This window comes from Salmo trutta, chromosome 36, assembly GCF_901001165.1.
Source record: "Salmo trutta chromosome 36, fSalTru1.1, whole genome shotgun sequence".
Taxonomy (NCBI): Eukaryota; Metazoa; Chordata; class Actinopteri; order Salmoniformes; family Salmonidae; genus Salmo; species Salmo trutta.
Window position 1 is genome coordinate 19,493,386 of NC_042992.1, and position 22,545 is coordinate 19,515,930.

The 22,545-nt window shown below is 44.5% G+C and overlaps 1 protein-coding gene across 1 annotated transcript in view; it reads right to left on the reverse strand.

Moving 5' to 3' along the window:
- The window catches only part of trps1 (trichorhinophalangeal syndrome I), a 174,340-nt gene that overhangs the window by 90,793 nt on the left and 61,002 nt on the right, over positions 1 to 22,545 (reverse strand). The window contains exon 5 of the mRNA XM_029734666.1: positions 18,654 to 19,326. Coding sequence (XP_029590526.1) covers positions 18,654 to 19,326 — 673 coding nt within the window. The remainder of the gene's footprint in view (positions 1 to 18,653; positions 19,327 to 22,545) is intronic.

Below are 22,545 nucleotides of genomic sequence, written 5' to 3' on the forward strand. Positions count from 1 at the left end.
ATGAAGGGTGACATATTCTGTGAATGGTGGTGAAAGTGAAATGGTTCTGGCTGTGAGAGTATAAGTCTGTTCTGTCTGTGTTGTGTTATGGGCCCATGTGAGAGAGATCTAAAACTCCCAAGGTGGTCCTCTGACCAGCTGACCCTAGAGGAAATCCCTCCATGCAGGGTGAGTCTAATAACCAACCACCAGGGTAACACAACCCAGCTCACACTATATAATGACCTCTCCCTCCCGGATGGATCTAAAGTGATGTCAGCTTAGCTTATTATACCTGGAGGAAAATAACCAGGCCATGATGCTCCTCACGGAAACACGCATGCACTGACGTACACACACGCCCGCACACCCACACACACACACACACACACACACACACACACACACACACACACACACACACACGCCCGCACACCCACACACACAGGCACACACACACACACACACACACACACACACACACACACACACACACACACACACACACACACACACACACACACACACACACACACACACACAGAGAGAGTCCTGGAATGACAGTCAGATGCAAGCTATCTAGGTTGTGGAAGTGGATGTAGCCTCAGAGGACAACTACACCATGGCATAGCTGGTACCTTCCAGGATGCCCAGCCCACATCCCCTAAAGGGCAACCAGGCCCACAAAGAGCCTGGATGTTGATTTCATTCATACTACCAAGGCTTTCATGTGTATTATTAGACCGGAAACTGGGTACAGTGTGAAAATGAGGACAGCGAGAGAGGGGAAACCCTGCTTCCTGTGGGCTGTGCAGAGAGCGCTAGGACCCCTTGAGCACAAGGCTAGAAACATTTGCTAGTAATACAGGCCAGGCAGGTGTCTGTTCAGCTGCCCGTTCTGGGGCTATATGGGGTGAGCATTAAGTGCTACATTCTTAGAAAAAAAGGGTACTTCGTTTGTCCTCATCGAAAAAACCTTTTTGGTTCCAGGTAGAACCCTTTGGTAGTGAAAAAGATTCTACTGAGTGTAGGATCCTCAAGCACAAGTCTAAACACATCCGATAGCAATAGCAAGGACGTATAGGTGTATGTTTCTCTGCCTGTTCTGAAACTATGTGGGATGAGCAATGAGCGCTACGACCCTTGAGCAGAATTGTAAAAACACCTGTTAGCAACAATGACTGTAGATTAGTAATGGCCATATAGCTGTCTTATCTGCTACGGTAGCTGTTCTGGGGTTCTGTGGGGTGAGCAACGGGCTGGTTTGACATTGCTGCCGGCACTGCAGGCCACTGCCGATCTACTGATGTAGAATGAAATGATAATGCCAGAGAAGCCGCCGTTTGGAGGTTATATTCAGATTGGTGTTGTTAGGCCCGAGACAAAGTCGACAAAACCGTGCCAATATATCCTAGTAACAGTTATCTGCACAGCACTGGACGAATTTAGCTGTTTCTCTGTCAAAACCTTGAAGAGAGGCTTGGTCTGGGTGGAGGAAACCCACAACAGCAGTGTCATCTGCATATTTAAAAAAAACGTGTGGCTCTGCCAGAGGCTTGACACTCGTTTGTGTACAGTGTGTACAGTATCCGTGAAAGTATGCAACCTTGAGGGGCTCCCGTATCCACCATTATTTATGTAGAGATGGCAGAGTTAAACTTCACTTGTTGAGTACGGTTCACAAGGAAACTATAAATCCACTCAGTCAGGAGAGAGTTGACACCCAAATTCACCAGTTTATCCACTAGTAGGTGGGGTTGGATGGTGTTAAACGCTCTATTGAAATTTGCCTTTTCCAAATGTTCATGGATATTGTTCAGCATGACCAGTAATGTATCACCAACACCCCTGAAGGCACGGTATGCAAATTTGTTTGAGTCTGATTGGGATGAGAGACCAGAGTTAATTTGTTGTAGAATTTTGTTTATTTAACTTTTATTTAACTAGGCAAGTCAGTTAAGAACAAATTCTTATTTACAATGATGGCCTACACCCTTACAATGACGGCCAAACCCTAACCAGAACGATGCTGGGCCAATTGTGTGCCGCCCTATGGGAAATGTTTTTAAAACACTTCATAGGTACAGATGTCAGGGCTACAGGGCGTAAATCGTTATTTTATTTTGGCCTATTGTTTTTAGGTATTGGGGAAATCAGCGACTTCTTCCATAAGTCTGGAATTATCCCACTGTTCAGTGACAGCTGGAACAGCTTCTCTAATGGTAATGCGTGATGGTCTGCGCATGCCTGAAGTGCCTTGCTGCATCTGGACCATGTGATTTTTGTGGGTTGACACGTTGAAAGTATTGCTTGACGTCATTCACAGAAATCTGTATATCACGAGCTGGTATGCCACTTTCTGCTGCGATATAAAATCACACATGTCAAACCTACAATAGAAACTGTCCAAAAAATTTGAAAAGCAAGGTCATTTTAAACAGTCATACAATGTCTCTTTGGTTTGTAGCTTGTGATGGTTTGTAGCCCTTGCCAGGCTTTCCTACTGTCCTTGTCTTTGAAAAGGTTTTCTAATTTGTCTTTGTACTCCTTAATTTTGCTTTAAAGTTGCCTCTGAATATTTTTCCTTTCCTCTTTACTGCCACCTGATTTAAACACTTTTTTAAATTCTCGAGTTACCCACGGTTAATTATTGGGGAAGATGTTAACTTTCTTTTTGGGAATCCTCACAGAAACCGATGTACTCAGAGAGGGTATCTGCTGCTTCTTCCAGGTCATTGGCTCTGTCCAACAGTCCTGGATGGCTTCAGTCGCTTCAGGAGTCCAGCTTTTAATCTCCATCTTTTCAGCCTTCTCTCGCTGCAGACGTGCTTTGTAGACTGGGATGAGCTGAACCATGTTATGATCCCAACCCCCAAGATTGGGCAATTCCTTGGAAAAATACACACCTGGGATGCTACCATAACAGAGGTCCAGACAGGGTTCATTTCGGGTAGGACATGGTAATTGATATGATGCTAAGTTCAGATAGATTGTGCATGTTAAAGTCTCCCAGGATCAGCTTTACTGCTTCAGGTAATTGTCTCAGCCTGGGATACAAGGTCATGAATTAAGTCGGCAGCTATTAGGGCGTCAACAGAGGGGGCTATGTAAACAATAAATAACCTGGCCGTAGGTTAAGAGGAATGTCTTTATTACAGACCTTGTGCTTAGTTGTAATATGGGCAGGATTGCAATATTTCTCGATGATGAATGCACAAACTCCACCACCATTTGTCTTACCAGAGTTGATGTTTTGGTCCAATCTAACAATTGTGTAGCCATGCAGCTCCACAACGGATTCCAGATCCTGTTCCGTATGCCAGGTCTCAGAAAGACAGATCAAGAAGGATTGCCGGTACTCTGAGAGGTATTGAGTACAAGCTCATGCCTGTTGCTCATCGAATTTGAATATTGAAACAATTTTGCAAATGTCGGAGAGACAGACAGCAAGGTTTATACAAATCTCCGCTGTTGAAAACTAAATGTTAGTCTAAATGAAATGTGAGATAATGTCTAGATTCTTTTTATAGTGGAGATGAAGTTTATAAATTGCCTGGCTGGGTAGATGGAACAGAGTAGATAGGCATTTTAACGTCATAGATTTAGCCAGCGTTAACTTGTGGAATAGACACCAGCTGGAATGCGGTTTTAACCAATCAGCATTCAGGATTATAACCCCCCGCTGTATAAATCACCTAAGATCATACATATCTAGTCATTCAGTCGGTCACAATTTACCCACAATGCGTCACGGATTTGATGCTCTCGAACAAAGCCAATGACTTCTATGAACTCTGAGCAGAATAAAAAAAAGAACATCTGTTAGCATAAACAAGGCCATACAGGTGCCCATTTAGATGGTTGTTCTGTTTTGAAGCCCTGCTTAGACCAGACACACACACTAGCTGTGGCGCTGAGAGGACCAGGGGGCCAGACAGGGTGCAGGTAGGATTTCCAACTCAATTGTCTGTATAAAAGGGCATCGTGGGTCATAGACCCCTTTCCTGCAGTCAAATGACCAAATTGCCCTCTAGTGGCCTCATGGGTGGAATGGCATTAATATTTTTCATAATAAATAAACATTTTTTTTTTTTAAACTGCAAAAAATCCAGTGTTTCTATGTCAAACGTTGTTTTATATTTCAGTCTTTTGTGATGTATAAAATGTAATATTGGGACACAAACTCAAAATGTAATACATTTCAACTCTATATCTGACATGGTACAGGTGTCTTCTTTTTTTTAAGCCCATAACCATGTGTGTGAGGTGTGTACATTTGTTTCAAAATAGATTTGTTAAAGACTACCAAGAAACATTCTGTGTGACCCTGATTTAGCCTGCAGTAAAAGTTCAGAATCTATAAATGTCATCCATAATTACCCAAGTGAGGATATTGATGATCAGTAAAAAAAACTTGATTTATCCCATGATCCTGTTCTTTTCAATACTCTCTCTCTCTATCTCGAATGAATGAACGAAGAAGAAGCTTCCATGATTATTATTCTACTGCTTCACTAAGGGGAAAAATACATTTGCGCCGTCAAGCCGAATTCCCCCTCGGGGTAAAACTACAGCCAGAGATTGAAAGAGGGCAAAAGGAAACGGCATGACAAAAAAAGAAAGAAAAGAAAATGAAATAAGGAAAGATTCTAGGAGTAATTCAATACATTACAGTCACAGCAACCTACAGTGGAGACGTATCAAAGCCGCTGTCACTGAATATAATTAGACTCAGCATGCGGAAATTTAAACTATGGCAGAGTTAATGAATTTCATTTCGGATCTGCTTTGAGTCGAAGTTTTGTTTACAGCAACCCTTCTTTCAGCCATAATTCATTTATATTGTACTCGAATACACATTCACTCTCACTTTCAATTCTCTGCCCCTTCTAATTTTGTGCACGGAGTAAAATACCTTAAGATAGAATTCAGAGAACCGAACAACCCCCTAGTGTAAAGTAGTGTAGAAGGGGTGAAGCGCTAAAGCACTAGGCTACGCTAGTCTGATTATTGCCACATTAAGGTTGGCGACCAGGGGGACATGGCCTCCAGGCCAAAGGCAACATAGCCACTGTTAAAACCAATCTTACAACAGTTAGAATACAATGTGCACACATAGGGGAAGACTCATAGTTCTTCATATGAATGAAAAGCTCGAAGGGATCTTGCTTTTTAGAATGTTGGGAAGGATATTAATGCTATATTGTTATTTTAGCCAAAAAGGATGGCCTTACACTGTAGTGGCAGGACCTGTTTGACATGCATTGATATTCTGACATGGAATCATTGAACAAATACAATGAGACAAAAAAACAACGCTACCTCTATCTGAAATAGGTATTCAGAAAAGCTACAGACGATCTAGGTACATAGACAACTATCTAAGAATGTGGCCAAAATGGCACCCTATTCCCTACATAGTGCGCTACCTTTGACCAGAGCTCTATGGGGCCTGGTCAAAAGTAGTGCAGTATATAGGGAATAGGTAAATTATTAGTAAGGACAAATTAACCCTTTAAGGCTGTAGAGCTAATGATAGAAAACACCCTCTATTTTGTTGTAACTTTCTCTCCCTCTGTATGAACAACATAAAACACAATGGAAAATGTCACCAGGCAGGCCAAGTGTGGTATTCATAACGTGAACATCATCATGACTGTTCTACTTTATTAGACCTTCCAGATCACAGTGTTCTACTTGAGCAATATGAGTCAGACAACTCCCTACTAACAATTATAACTCCATAACAATACCACTTATCACGTTTGTCACTGGCATCTTTAGACTTGCAGGGACAACAGAGCTTCTCCTGCTCATAACACTAGACTAAACGCTAAACTACTGTTTATCGAATAAAATGTTATTGGTTGCGTACACATATTTTGCAGATGTGATAGCGGGTGTAGTGACAGTGCAGTAATAACTAACAATACAAAACAATGCACGTAAATCCCCCAAATAAAAACAAAGGAATTAAGACATTTTAGAATGAGCAATGTCAGAGTCTGGAATAGAACAATATATATGTATAAGATGTGTGCACAGACAGTATGGACAGTATATGAATAGAAAAGGTATGTACAGCAGTAGTTATATAGGATAGGCCTTGACTAGAATACAGTATATACATATGAAGTGGGTAAAACAGTATGTAAACATTATTAAAGTGACTAGTGTTCAATGACAATGTACATAGGGCGGCAGTCTCTAAGGTGCAGGGTGGAGTAGCGGGTTTTAGCCAGCTAGTAACAGTGACTAAGTTCAGGGCAGGTTACTGGGTGGAGGCCAGCTAGTGGTAACTATTTAACTGTACTGTCTCCGCCTTCTAGATGGTAGTGGAGTGAACAGGACGTGGCTCGGGTGGCTGAGGTCCTTAATGATCTTCTTGGCCTTCCTGTGACACCGGGTGCTGTAGATGTCCTGGAGGGCAGGCAGTGTGCCCCTGTGATGCGTTGGGCTGACCGCACCAGTGCAGTTGCCATACCAGGCGGTGATACAGCTCCACGGGATGATCTCAATGGTGCATCTTTAGTAGTTCACGAGGGACTTACAGGCCAAGCCAAATTTTTTCAGCCTTCTGAGGTCCACAATCAGCTCCTTCGTTTTGATGACGTTGAGGGAGCAGTGCAGTGGGGAAGGGAGGGCTTTTTCAGAAAAGCATGAAACTTGGTACACTTATGTAGTTTGGTGCCCTGAACATTTTCCAAAATGGAGCCATGGAATAAATGGGTCCTGCCACATGGGTGGCAGGACTTCACCATCCACCCTTCAGACTTTATAACCGGTTCCATAATGCAGCAGGTGATTGTGTAGGCACAGCCTGGCCCAGACAGTTTTAGGGTTGAAGTGCTGATTTATTAATTTTCTCAGGGAGTTTAGAGACGTTGTTGTGCTTGGTAAGAGACAGGTGTTCACAGGTAAGGCTGGCAGAAGATAGGATGTGCCATGTCAGCACAACAGCTGTCGAAATGAGCAGCAGCAGCAGCAGCAGGGATGAGGAAGGAGTCGCACTAACAGGTCACTAGAGGCAGCCACCACACCTAACCTCCGTCCCTCAATCCCACCATCCCTCCTCTTTTCCCATCCCTCCATCCTCAGCCCTGTGACTGTAACAGGTCACTAGAGATAGTCACCACACCTCATCCTCTTTCCCCATCCCTCCATCCTCAGCCCTGTGCCAGTGGCCATGCCCCCTAAGAAATGCCATCTGTCTGGCGTCGCCAGCCCAGTGCTGGGCAGAGCCGAGCCACTCACCTGGACCACTTCCCTAACTGCTCCCCCTCCACTCTCTCTGCCTTCTGTTCCGTCTCACATCAACAATGGTGAATGCTAACTCTTTACCTTCATTTATAACCCCCTGCATTCCAGGTTCCTCTGTAGCTCAGTTGGTAGAGCACGGTGCTTATAATGTCAGGGTAGTGGGTTCAATTCTTGGGACCACCCATAAGTAAAATGTATGCACGCATGACTGTAATTTTTTTGGGATAAAAGTGTCTGCTAATTGGCATATATTATTATATATAATTTGACAGGTTAACAGATTCACCGTCATCTTTGAAATGCTAACCCTACGGGACCTTTCACACTGTGACACATGGTACTTCTCTCTAGACATTCAGTACATACACTATTTATACAAAAGTATGTGGACACCCCTTCAAATTAGTGGATTCGGCAATTTCAGCCACACCCGTTGCTGACAAATGTATAAAATAAAGCACACAGCCATGCAATCTCCATAGACAAACAGTGGCAGAAGAATGGCCTTACTGAAGAGCTTAGTGACTTTCAACGTGGCACCGTCATAGGATGCCACCATTCCAACAAGTCAGTTCGTAAAAATGTCTGCCCTGCTAGAGCTTCCCCGGTTCCCCGGTGTTGTTATTGGGAAGTGAAAATGTCTAGGAGCAACAACGGCTCAGCCACAAAGTGGTAGGCCTCACAAGCTCACAGAACGGGACCGCCGAGTGCTGAAGCGCGTAGCACCTAAAAATTGTCTGTCCTCGGTTGCAACACTCACTACCAAGATCCAAACTGCCTCTGGAAGCAATGTCAGCACAATAACTATTCATCGGGAGCTTCATGAAATCGGTTTCTATGGCCGAGCCGCCACACACAAGCTTAAGATCACCATACGCTATGCCAAGCATTGCCTGGAGTGGTGTAAAGCTCACCACCATTCGACTCTGGAACAGTGGAAACGTGTTCTCTGGAGTGATGAATCACGCTTCACTATCTGGCAGTCAGACAAACAAATCTGGGTTTGCCAGGAGAACGCCACCTGCCGCAATGCATAGTGCCAACTATAAAGTTTGGTGGAGAAGGAACAATGGTCTGGTGCTGTTTTTCATGATTCGGGCTAGGCCCCTTACTTACGGTGAAGGGAAATCTTAACGCTACAGCATACAATGACATTCTAGACGATTTTGTGCTTCCAACTTTGTGGCAACAGTTTGGGGAAGCTCTTTCCTGTTTCAGCATGACAATGCCCCATGCACAAAGCGAGGTCCATACAGAAATGGTGTGTCAAGATTGGTGTGCCAGAAGTTGACTGGTCCGCAGTCCTGACCTCAACCCTATCGAACACCTTTGGGATGAATTGGAACGCCGACTGCGAGCCAGGCCTAATCGCCCAACATCAGTGCCAGACCTCACTAACGCTCTTGTGACTGAATGGAAGCAAGTCCCCGTAGCAATGTTCCAACATCTAGAGGCTGTTATAGCAGCAAAGGGGGACCAACTCCATATTAATGGCCATGATTTTGGAATGAGATGTTCGACGATAAGTTGTCCACATACTTTTGGACATGTAGTGTATGTAATCCTACTCAGAAGAACTGGCTATGTCTGTCAACAGACAGGGTTAACTATGCTAACAGCTGTTGGGATCGTCCGCACAGTTCTAAAGTTATGTCTAACACGAGGAGAAACTTCTCCACACGTATTGGGAATTTGTTACGCTAGGTAGCTGCTGTGTACATTCAGTTGTTGTGGAGAACAGCTTGTTCTTGTTTGTATGTTTGCTTAACTCACCCCTCTCTCTACCCCATCCTCTTACTGCTGTTCTCTCTTTCTCTCTCCTTTTCTCTCATTCTTCTTCTCTTTCTCTCGTCAGCACAGGAGAAATGGAGATCAGAGGAGCCCTACTTTCCCACTCCTCTTCCTCATTCCGTCCTCCATCCATGCATCCCTCCCTCCCTCCCTCCAACCTCGCAAGCAGCTAGAGGAAAGCCATCAGCTTCCATTACTCAGGTTCAGACTGACAAAATGGCGCCAGAAGAAATGGCAGCAGTTTTACGGGCGCCCAACCAATTGTGCTATTATGTGTTTTTTAACGCGTTATTTGTAACTTATTTTGTACATAATGTTTCTGCAACTGTATCTTACGGCAAAAAAAGAGCTTCTGGATATCAGGACGGCAATCATTCACCTCGGATTAGACAAAGATTTTTTCTTCAACAAGTAAGACGCACAAGACATTCTCAAAACACCCGACAGGGCCAACATTCCCGTTATTTGCAAGAGGAAGCGACGCAGGTACAGAGGACAAAGAGCCGGATGCCGGGTCTGTGCATATTTGTAAACAACAGCTGGTGCACGAAATCTAAGGAAGTCTAGATTTTTCTCACCTGAAATAGAGTATATTGTGATAAATTGCAGGCCACACTACTTGCGTCGAGAGTTTTCAGCTATACCTCTCGTGGCTGTTTATTTACCACCACAGACAGATTCTGGCACTAAGACTGCACTCTGTATAAGAGTTGTATAACGAAATAAGCAAACAGGAAACCACTCACCCAGAGTCGGCGCTCCTAGTGGCCGCAGACTTTAATGCAGTGAAACTTAAATCAGTTCTACCAAATTTCCATCAACTTGTTAAATGTGCAACCAGAGGAAAAAAATTCTAGATCACCTGTACTCCACACACAGAGACGCGTACAAAGCTCTCCCTCGCCCTCCATTTGGTAAATCCGACCACAACTCTATCCTCCTGATTCCTGCTTACAGGCAGAAATGAAAGCAGGAAGCAGCAGTGACTCAGTCTATAAATAAGTGGTCAGATGAAGCAGATGCTAAACTACAGGACTGTTTACTATCACAGACTGGAACATGTTCCGGGATTTTTCCGATGGCATTGAGGAGTACACCACATCAGTCACTGGCTTTATCAATAAGTGCATCGAGGACGTCGTCCCCACAGTTACTGTACGTACATACCCCAACCAGAAGCCATGGATTACAGGCAACATTCGCACTGAGCTAAAGGGTAGAGCTGCCGCTTTCAAGGTGCGGAACTCTAACCCGGAAGCTTACAAGAAATCCTGCTATGCCCTGCGACAAACCGTGAAACAGGCAAAGCGTCAATACAGGGCTAAGATTGAATCATACTACACCGGATCCGACGCTCATTTTATGTGGCAGGGCTTGCAAACTATTATAGGCTACAAAGGGAAGCACAGCCGTGAGCTGCCCAGTGACACGAGCCTACCAGACGAGCTAAATCACTTCTATGCTCGCCACAAGGCATATAACACTGAAACATGCATGAGAGCACCAGCTGTTCTGGAAGACTGTGTGATCACGTTCTCCATAGCCGACGTGAGTAAGACCTTTAAACAGGTCAACATACACAATGCTGCGGGGCCAGATGGATTACCAGGACATGTGCTCCGGGCATGTGCTGACCAACTGGCAGATGTCTTCACTGACATTTTCAACATGTCCCTGATTGAGTCTGTAATACCAACATGTTTCAAGCAGACCACCATAGACCCTGTGCCCAAGAACACAAAGGCAACCTGCCTAAATGACTACAGACCCGTAGCACTCACGTCTGTAGCCATGAAGTGCTTTGAAAGGTTGGTAATGGCTCACATCAACACCATTATCCCAGAAACCCTAGACCCACTCCAATTTGCATACCGCCCAAACAAATCCACAGATGATGCAATCTCTATTGCACTCCACATTGCCCTTTCCCACCTGGACAAAAGGAACACCTATGTGAGAATGCTATTCATTGACTACAGCTCAGCGTTCAACACCCTCAAAGCTCATCACTAAGCTAGGGATCCTGGGACTAAACACCTCCATCTGCAACTGGATCCTGGACTTCCTGACGGGCCACCCTCAGGTGGTGAGGGTAGGTAGCAACACATCTGCCATGCTGATCCTCAACACTGGAGCTCCCCAGGGGTGCGTGCTCAGTCCCCTCCTGTACTCCCTGTTCACCCACGACTGCATGGCCAGGCACGACTCCAACACCATCATTAAGTTTGCAGACGACACAACAGTGCTAGGCCTGATCACCGACAACGACGAGACAGCCTATAGGGAGGAAGTCAGAGAACTGGCCGGGTGGTGCCAGAATAACAACCTATCCCTCAACGTAACCAAGACTAAGGAGATGATTGAGGACTACAGGAAAAGGAGGACGGAGCATGCCCACATTCTCATCGACGGGGCTGTAGTGGAGCAGGTTGAGAGCTTCAAGTTCCTTGGTGTCCACATCAACAACAAACTAGAATGGTCCAAACACCAAGACAGTCGTGAAGAGGGCACGACAAAACCTATTCCCCCTCAGGAAACTAAAAAGATTTGGCATGGGTCCTGAGATCCTCAAAAGGTTCTACAGCTGCAACATCGAGAGCATCCTGACTGGTTGCATCACTGCCTGGTACGGCAATTGCTTGGCCTCTGACCGCAAGGCACTACAGGGGGTAGTGCGCACGGCCCAGTACATCACTGGGGCTAAGCTGCCTGCCATCCAGGACCTCTACACCAGGCAGTGTCAGAGGAAGGCCCTAAAAATTGTCAAAGACCCCAGCCACCCCAGTCATAGACTGTTCTCTCTACTACCGCATGGCAAGCGGTACTGGAGTGCCAAGTCTAGGACAAAAAGGCTTCTCAACAGTTTTTACCCCAAAGCCATAAGACTCCTGAACAGGTAATCAAATGGCTACCCGGACTATTTGCATTCTGTGGCCCCCCACCCCCCACCCCACTTTTTACGCTGCTGCTACTCTCTGTTTATCATATATGCATAGTCACTTTAACTATACATTCATGTACATACTACCTCAATTGGGCCGACCAACCAGTGCTCCAGCACATTGGCTAACCGGGCTATCTGCATTGTGTCCCACCCACCACCCGCCAACCCCTCTTTTACGCGACTGCTACTCTCTGTTCATCATATATGCATAGTCACTTTAACCATACCTACATGTACATACTACCTCAATCAGCCTGACTAACCGGTGTCTGTATGTAGCCTCACTACTTTTATAGCCTCTCTACTGTATATAGCCTGTCTTTTTACTGTTGTTTTATTTCTTTACCTACCTATTGTTCACCTAATACCTTTTTTGCACTATTGGTTAGAGCCTGTAAGTAAGCATTTCACTGTAAGGCCTGTTGTATTCGGCGCACGTGGCAAATTAACTTTGATTTGATTTGACATTGGATGACAAGGTAACTCCCTGTCCCACTCGCCTCTGTCAAAAAAAGGGAAATATATAAAAACACCAGGATGCCTGTACCCAGAAAATCCCTCTGGACTAATATAATGGCAGATATTTAGTTCTTCAGAAACAACCCCCTCAGCAACAGCAGCAGCATCCCCCCTGCCCTTCTTCCTCCTGAGTCTCTGCTGAGTGCGTACTCCAACTCCCCAACTCCCATCAAACGCCCTTAACCCAGACACCACTCCCCTCAGGTCATCTACGTCACCAGGGGTCAAATTGGAGCCCCAGGTGATTAATATGGCTTCACCTTATCACACACACACAACCCTCTCTATCTACCTATTGAAGCCCTGTCTCTGTCTGAAGGAATTATTGGTTGATGTTAGAAGAACGGCGTCAGTCTTTGCATATGCCACTGGGATATCGAGAGAATCTAAGAACAGAACTGAATCAAATAAGCTGTGTGAAGGAATGGCCCATGGCAGGATCGGAGGGGGTTGGATCAAAAACATTCCGAGCGCGTCCTTGACAGACAAGCACTACTTTAATGCTATCCTCTACCTCCAAGGTGTTGAAGAGAGATTTTATAAAAGTCAGAGGGATATTTCACCCCTGGAGACCAATACAGGTGGGCCTATTAACTCGTTTTGAGAAGTTTTGAGATGTGTGATGTTTCAGCCAGTCTACAGGACTCAAAACTTGATTTTTAAATATCTGATTTGAGCTGTAGAAATCTTTAATAGTACAAAATAGTTTCATGAATGTATTCATCATGTAAAAATTGAGAAAGTAAGCTTTTGTCATCACACACACGCACACATTACACGCTTGCATTGATCTGTTGGTGGGTTAAATCGCTAAACACCAGTTAGCAACAGACAGAGGAAGCAGCAGAGCAGACGTTCAGCTACATAATTAGCACAGACACCAGATCAGCCAATAACAGGTCAGTGGCATGTGGGTCGGCTAGCAACTGGCCGTCTCTGCATAGTTACGACTGGTGGAAGCTGGGAGCTGGAACTTCACAGTGGCTGAATGGAAGCTGGAACTTCACAGTGACTGAGAGGAAGCTGGAACTTCACAGTGGCTGAGTGGAAGCTGGAATTTCACAGTGACTGAGTGGAAGCTGGAACTTCACAGTGGCTGAGTGGAAGCTGGAACTTCACAGTGGCACGGTGCCTGATCTCCGTACCTCAGGGAGATGCTGCGGCTTCACAGTGGTTTGTTTAGCAGTGTGTGTGTGTCTGTATATGTATGTTTGCACACACATCTGAGTGGGTGTGAGTGTGTGTATCTGTGTGTGTTTGTATATGAGTGTGTGAGTACGTGCTTGTGTGCGTGTGTGTGCATGTGTGCGAGCATGGGAGGGCAGAGCCTAATCAAGACAGGGGGAAGCTGGGAATCAAGACTCTTTAGTGGATACTGGCACAGCCCTTAAGAAGAGAGAGAGACTGCGGGGCAGTGACTGCCATGAAGGCCAGAGGAGACTGGAGAAGGTCACACTTTGAACACAGTCATAATAGCTTAAGGTTGCACTGACTGACAAGTCATGTGAGAAATCAATTGACAACTCTACTAGGAGCTCTGCAACCATCAGTACTGTTGTACTGTCACTGAGTGTTGCTACTATAAATTATCATAAACCATCATAAACCCTGCTCCTGCTTTGAACCAGAGGATTTGTCATCGTGGTCGAAAAGAACAGACAGTCTGACGGACAGACTTTCCATCACTTTCCTGTTAGCTATAATCAGGACCACCAGAGAAGAATTGGTCATTGTGGCCCAGCAAACCAACTGTGATAAATGATCTAGATTAGTGATGAAAGTTCTGATTTCATATTGATAAAATTATAATTAATGGCAATGAATGATGTCATTGGACATGCAGGTGTTCATTTTCGCCAATCAAAATCCCTCCTCCTCTCCAGTGTCATGAATAAAATCTGTAATCTGTGACTAATATTGAGACACACAGCAAGATAAGCAAACTTAGGGATGACATGTCAGCAACAAACGCTGACACTACACATCCAAGTATACCTGACCAAATTATGAAAGACAAGAATTGTACTTTGGAATTCCGTAAAGTCAGTGTGGAAGAGGTGAAAAAATTATTGCTGTCTAGCAACAATGACAAGCCACCGGGGTCTGACAATCTGGATGGAAAATTATTGAGGATAATAGCAGACAATATTGACACTCCTATTTGCCACATCTTCAATTTAAGACTACTAGAGAGTGTGTGCCCTCAGACCTGGAGGGAAGCTAAAGTCATTCCGCTACCCAAGAATAGTAAAGGTGCCTTTACTGGCTCAAATAGCCGACCAATCAGCCTGTTACCAACCCTTAGTAAACTTCTGGAAAAAATGGTGTTTGACCAGATACAATGCTATTTCACAGTAAACAAACTGAAAACAGAAGTTCAGCATGCTTATAGGGAAGGACAATCAACAAGCACAGCACTTACACAAATGACTGATGATTGACTGAGAGAAATTGATTGTAAAATGATTGTGGGTCTTCTTAGACTTAAGTGCAGCTTTTGACATTATCGTCCATAGTCTGCTGATGTAAAAATGTATGTGTTATGGCTTTACACCCCCTGCTATAATGTAGAAAAAGAGTTACTTGTCTAACAGAACACAGAGGGTGTTCATTAATGGAAGCCTCTCAAATATAATCCAGTTAGAATCAGGAATTCTCCAGGGTACCTGTTTAGGCCCCATGCTTGTTAAATTTTTACTAACAACATGCCACTGACTTTGAGTAAAGCCAGAGTGTCTATGTATGCAGATGACTCAACACTATACACGTCAGCTACAATAGCGACTGAAATGACTGCAACATTCAACAAAGAGCTGCAGTAAGTTTCAGAGTGGGTGGCAAGGAATAAGTTAGCTCTAAATATTTCTAAAACTAAAAGCATTGAATTTCTAAAAGCATTGAATTTGGAACAAAACACTCACTAAACCCTAAACCTCAACTAAACATTGTAATAAATAATGTAGAAATTCAGCAAGTTGAGATGACTAAACTGCTTGGACTAACCCTAGATTGTAAACTGTCATGGTCAAAGCATATTGATGCAGTAGTAGCTAAGATGGGGAGAAGTCTGTCTATAATAAAGTGATGCTCTGTCTTCTTAACAACACCATCAACAAGGCAGGCCCTACAGACCCTAGTTTTGTCACACCTTGACTACTGTTCAGTTGTGTGGTCATGTGCCACAAAAAATGGACTTAGGAAAATTGCAATTGGCTCAGAACAGGGCATCACGGCTGGCCCTTGGATGTACACAGAGAGCTAATATTAATAATATGTTTGTCAATCTCTCCTGGTTCAAAGTGGAGGAGAGATTGTCTTCATCACTACTTTTATTTATGAGAGGTATTGACATGTTGAATGCACCGAGCTGTCTGTCTAAACTACTGGCACACAACGCGTACACCCATGCCCACAATACATGCCACAAGAGGTCTCTTCACAGTCCCCAAGTTCAGAACAGACTATGGGAGGCACACAGTACTACATAGAGCCATGACTACATAGAACTCTATTCCACATCAAGTACCTGATGCAAGCAGTAAAATTTGATTTAAAAAACAGATTTAAAAAAACACCTTATGGAACAGCGGTGACTGTGAGGCAACACAAACATTGGCACAGACACATACACACACACACACACACACACACACACACGATAACATACGCACTATACATACACATGAATTTAGTACTGTAGATATGTGGTAGTGGTGGAGTAGGGGCCAGAGGGTTGTGTTTTTAAAATTGTATAAACTGCCTTAATTTTGCTGGACCCCAGGAAGAGTAGCTGCTGCTTTGGCAGCAGCTAATGGGGATCCATAATATACACAAATACAAATACAAACCCATGTCACAGATTAAAACCTGAGAATATGAGTGGGATTTAAGAAAGTGAAGTACTAAACTGTGTGAGGCTAAGTACAAACCTGGTTTCTCGGGTTCTTATGCTTTAAGAACACCTCCCTTTACTTTGCTTTGCCACATGTAATAATGCTAGGTGATGACTCATAAGCTAAGTCATGGTAACTGAAAAAACATTGTGACGATTGACGCTAAAAACCTCAGAGCCCTTCTGAGACCCATTAAGCCCTGAGCTGTCACAAAACATTCTGATTCAACATTTCCTGAAGACTATGGTCTAATCTCCGCCCCCGCCCCAATCCTTTCACACACTGCGTCGACACGCCTTAGATAATGACTGAACCGCGCTGCTCAGTCGTGCCACGCCCGAGCCTGGCGTCTGCCAACACAGCCAGGGCTGCCAATGTCTCCCCAACCCAGAACTGTCCATAAAGAGAAGGAAGAAAAAGAGAAATGCCAAAGACAACGCAGATAGACTAAGAGAGACTGAATAACACACAAAAGCACATTATTCAAATCCACACAGCCCAGTTCTAATGTTGAGAGACAAAATCAGCTTATTTTTTTAAAATGAATGTCTTACATAAGACAATGATGGAGTTTGGACGGAGAGCTCGTAGGAAGTGCGGCTGTCCCCGTGGGCAGCCGACAGTTTCTCAATGTTCTGTGTCAAAGGGGTTGAATGAAACGTGGGTGAAGCACAGCAGATGGGAGCAAGAGATGATGTCAGAGCTTTGTGGGATAACCCGCCACCATCTCCCACCTCCCTCTGTTAAGTCCAGCCCTGCTTCAGTTCAAAGTAAACGCTAGACATAACATATGCAGAACATGTCATGAAGCCGTTTAGTCCACACTGAAATACATACAATTGCCTGACCTTGGGAAGAAGATATTTCCAATGGAGACCAATTTTATTTCAATGTCAGATGGCAGTAGTGGTGAAGGCTTCGGGTGAATTACATTAAAGGCCTCTTTGTGAGGCAATCGTCTTCTTCTAATGGTGAATTCTAAGGCAGTTTGTTCCTGCCATGCCGTGTCTCTCCACACCTTTATAACTACAGACAAGCCCCAAAAATAGCCTGCACCGCCAGTCTTATCTCTGACTTTAAACACAGTTTTGTAGATATTTATGAAACTCACTAAGCATGACTGAATGGGGCCTGCAGGCATTTTGTGGCAAATATCCCGATGCTGAAGCCTCCACTGCACTGTACAGTGTAAACACAGAACATGCACACACACATACACACACACATGCCAGATACTGCTGCTAATCTTTGTAATCAGTGTGATCTCTTCTCTCTGACAGTGTGTGAGGTGAGGGATGATGACTCAAAGTTTTCTCTGCTGTCAAGTCTCCAAGTCATTGTGAAGAGGTCTTCAAGATGGCCGCTGTGTTGATATTTGTTATTTATTAACTTGTACACTATGTGCTGATGTCCGCTGAAAGACATGATTGACAGCCTGGGAATCAAACGCCGATGTCAGATCCACAAAGCCAAAGACCCGTTGGGAGTGCCAGAATGAGTGAGAACATTAACTCCAAAGCCAAATGAACCAGCGAGACAGATTCAATACAAACCGCACTGAGTCAATCAAGTCTTAATGTGAGATTCTTATCTCTGAATTAAAATCAGCTGCATAGAGAAAGGAAGGACTCTATTGACAAATAGCCAGAAATGTGTTTTCTCTCAGCTTCCTCATTGAACCATTGTTTTTAGCTGTGGTGTGTGTGTGTGTGTGTGTGTGTGTGTGTGTGTGTGTGTGTGTGTGTGTGTGTGTGAGAGATAGCCATTGTCGTGTCTGTTAGTCTCAGGGTGGCTGGAACCAATATCTCAATTAGACTGGTCGGAGCTCAGAGAGAGGGAGAATTAACCAGAGGCGGTTCATTCTGCTGTTCTGCTGGCTTGGTCTTACCTCATTAAGGCCGAGCAGGGGAGACAAACATCAGCTTTGGGGGATTGATAAACATGGTGGGAGACTAGAGCGAGACTCTAAGGATGAGAAGGATGTGAGGGATGAGAACATAACAGAGGCTCTCTGGTGTGGCACAACTCGGAGCTCCACCATTCATCATTCAGGGACGATGGCTTCAAAATGGCTGTCGCCTTGGTTCTCTCTCTCTCTGCACTGCAGTGACCTCCAGCAGAGCACAGCAGCAGAACTTAGGCCATTAAAACACAGGAGAATAGAGTCCAAAATAGTCTGTTTTCCATGAACAGAGATGGGTAGTGGAGTGAAAAAAACAAAACAAGAGAGAGGGTGAGGAAGGAGAGAAAGTGGAGAGTTTACTTACCCGTAGGAGCGACTGGGACTCCTCCTTGGCGGCCTTGCCTTCGGTGGGTGAGGAGTACTGCTGCACCAGATGCCCGGGCTTCTCGGCACCGCCCTGGGGCTGTCCTGACAGGAAGGCCTTGGCGTCGACCCCCCCCAGGCTGAACACCAGGCCTGGGGAGTCCCTGAGCACCGCTGAACCCCCCTTCTGCTGGTGGTGCTGTTGCTCCTGAGAGGCGGCCACAGCATTGAGTAGATGCAGGGCGCCCTGGGGATACTGGGCCGGACTACCCCTCAGGATGTCCCCGGCCCGCTCCTTAGGCACCCATACTAGGCCTGCTGCGTGGGCTTGGGCCTGGGCCTCTCTGGCCTCCACCCATCCCTTGGGGCCCTGGGTGTCCTTCTCGTCCAGGGCCTCACTCTTCACCCCCCCCTCGACACCCGGCCCTGCCTCAGCGGCGCGACCCTCCGGGGGAACCAGACTGTAGAGCTTGAGGTCGCCCTTGCTCTCCTCCTTGATGCTGAGGGTGGAGGGGGTAGTGGCGGAGCAGCCGTTGGTGGTGGCAGAGGAAGCGGAGGGATGAGAGGAGGCGGAGGAATCCTGGCAGTGGGCCGTGTTGAAGTGATCCAGAAGTGATGAGGTGTCAGAGGCCGTAAAGCTGCAGTGGCGGCACCGGCAGCAGCCGTGGACTCTCCTACAGGGGGAAGACAATGGAAGGGTTAATGAAGAAGGGTGGGAGAGTCTACAGGGACAAACATGGAGGGAGGAAGACAACATCAGAGGATGAATAGTGTGCCAGTTTTGACCACGAGAAAGCATACATCGACAGGCAGTGAGAAATATCATCAGGAAATGAATACCAGCGCAACCTTGGTCAACATGAGTGTATGTTTTTGAATCAAAACATTATGGGTTCAATCAATTTCAATTGAATGAATCTCACTGGCTAACTCTATCTCGCGCTCATCTCACAAGCATTCTCCAACCTCCGACCATCATATACTGTATCAAATTCACCAATAATTATGATAAACCACATGAAAACTTCAGCTAAATAACCAGTTGGGTTTTGCTCAGAAACACAATGAACCATCACAGCAGGTTCAAAATGCTTCCATTTCCTGTTAATGTAGCCATGTCCCCACAGAGATGTCCAATGCATGGATGCCCAAATAAATAAACACAACTTCCTCACCCACTCCTGTTTATTTTACCAGCATCAACAAGAGTGCTAGGAGTGTGGCCATTCATCCATAGCCTCAACTTTTGAGACTTATAAGCATGCATGCACGCACGCCTCCAAAAGGCATAATGACCAAAGGGCAGTTACATTATGAATAACTACATTGTTGAATAAAGGCAACGTCCTGTCAGCTTCTCTTTAACTCTACACTCTACAAAAAAGGTGCTATCTAGAACCTAAAAGGGTTCTTCGGCTGTCCCCATAGGATAACCCTTTGAAGAACCCTTTTTGAAGAACCCTTTCCACAAAGGGTTCTACCTGGAACTAAAAAGGGTTCTCCTATGGTGATAGCCGAAGAACCCTTTTGGAACCCTTTCTTCTAAGAGTGTAATCTATTTATGAAGCAAAAAATATTTAGAATTTCTTCCTCCCGCCTACCTCCAACTGAAAGGCAAACAAAACAAACAAAAACAACAACAAAAAGTTATTGTTATTGCATTTATGAAATGTAATTACAATTTATGGAATTAATTTGTGTTGTTGCATTCTAGGATTTAACACTCACAAATTGAATTTCATTCCAAAATGCTATACAGTGCATTTGGAAAGTATTCAGACCCCTTGACTTTTTCCACATTTTGCCTTATTCTAAAATTGATTAAATTGTTTTTTTCCCCAATCAATCTACACACAATACCCATAATGACAAAGCAAAAACAGATTTTTTTAAATGTTTGCGAATGTATTAAAAGAGAAAAACTGAAATATCACATTTACATACAGTTGAAGTCGGAAGTTCACATACACTTCGGTTGGAGTCATTAAAACTAGTTTTTCCACCACTCTACAAATTTCTTGTTAACAAACTATAATTTTGGCAAGTCAGGTAGGACATCTACTTTGTGCATGACACAAGACATTTTTCCAACAATTGTTTACAGAAAGATTATTTCACATATAATTCATTGCATCACAATTCCAGTGGGTCAGAAGTTTACATACACTAAGTTGACTGTGCCTTTAAACAGCTTGGAAAATTCCATAAAATTATGTCATGGCTTTAGAAGCTTCTGACATCATTTGAGTCAATTGGTGGTGTACCTGTGGACGTATTTCAAGGCCTACCTTCAAACTCAGTGCCTCTTTGCTTAACATCAAGGGAAAATCAAAAGAAATCAGCCAAGACCTCAGAAAACAAATTGTAGACCTCCACAAGTCTGATTCATCCTTGGGAGCAATTTCCAAACTCCTGAAGGTACCACATTCATCTGTACAACCAATAGTACGCAAGTATAAACACCATGGGACCACACAGCCGGCATACCCGTCAGGAAGGAGACGCATCCTGTCTCCTAGAGATGAACGTACTTTGGTGCAAAAAGTGCAAATCAATCCCAGAACAACAGCAAAGGACCTTGTGAAAATGCTGGAGGAAACCAGTACAAAAGTATCTATATCCACAGTAAATTAGTCCTATATAGACATAACCTGAAGGCGCTCAACAAAGAAGATGCCACTGCTCCAAAACCACCAGACTACGGTTTGCAACTGCACATGGGGACAAAGATCGTACTTTTTGGGAAGCTTGATGAAGGCTACCCGAAAGGTTTGACCCAAGTTAAACAATTTAAAGGCAATGCTACCATTTTTTTCCCCCCTTTATTTAACTAGGCAAGTCAGTTAAGAACAAATTCTTATTTTCAACAACAGCCTGTTGAAAATAAGAATTTGTTCTTAACTGACTTGCCTTGTTCAGGGGCAGAACGACAGATGTTTACCTTTTCAGCTCAGGGATTCAATCTTGCAACCTTTCAGTTACTAGTCCAACGCTCTAACCACTAGGCTACCTGCCGCCCCAAATACTAATTGAGTGTATGGAAACTTCTGACCCACTGGAAACGTGTAGAAAGAAATAAAAGCTGAAATAAATCATTCTCTCTTCTATTATTCTGACATTTCACATTCTTAAAATAAAGTGGTGATCCTAACTGACCTAACACAGGGAATTTCTACTAGGATTAAATGTCAGGAATTGTGAAAAACTGAGTTTAAATGTATTTGGCTAAGGTGTATGTAAACTTCCGACTTCAACTGTAAGTATTCAGACCATTTACTCAGTAATTTGTTGAAGCACCTTTGGCAGCGATTACAGCCTCGAGTCTCCTTGGGTATGACCCTACAAGCTTGGCACACCTGTATTTGGGGAGTTTCACCCATTATTTTCTGTAGATACTCTCAAGCTCTGTCAGGTTAGATGGGGAGCGTTGATGCACAGCTATTTTCAGGTCTCTCCAGAAGTTTTAGATTGGGTTCAAGTCCGGGATCTGGCTGGGCCACTCAAGGACATTCAGAGACTTGTCCTGAAGCCACTTCTGCGTTGTCATCTTGGCTGTGTGCTCAGGGTTGTTTTCCTGTTGCACGGTGAACCTTTGCCCCCAGTCTGAGGTCCTGAGCGCTCTGGAGCAGGTTTTCATCAAGGATCTCTAGGTACTTTGCTCCGTTCATCTTTGCCTTGATTCTGACTAGTCTCCCAGTCCGTGCAATTGAAAAACATCCCCACAGCATGATGCTGCCACCTCCTTGCTTTACCGTAGGGATGGTGCCAAATTTCGTCCAGATGTGACACTTGGCATTCAGGCAAAAGAGTTCAATCTTGGTTTCATCAGACCAGAGAATCATGTTTATCATGGTCTGAGAGTCTTTAGGGGCCTTTTGGAAAACTCCTAGGGG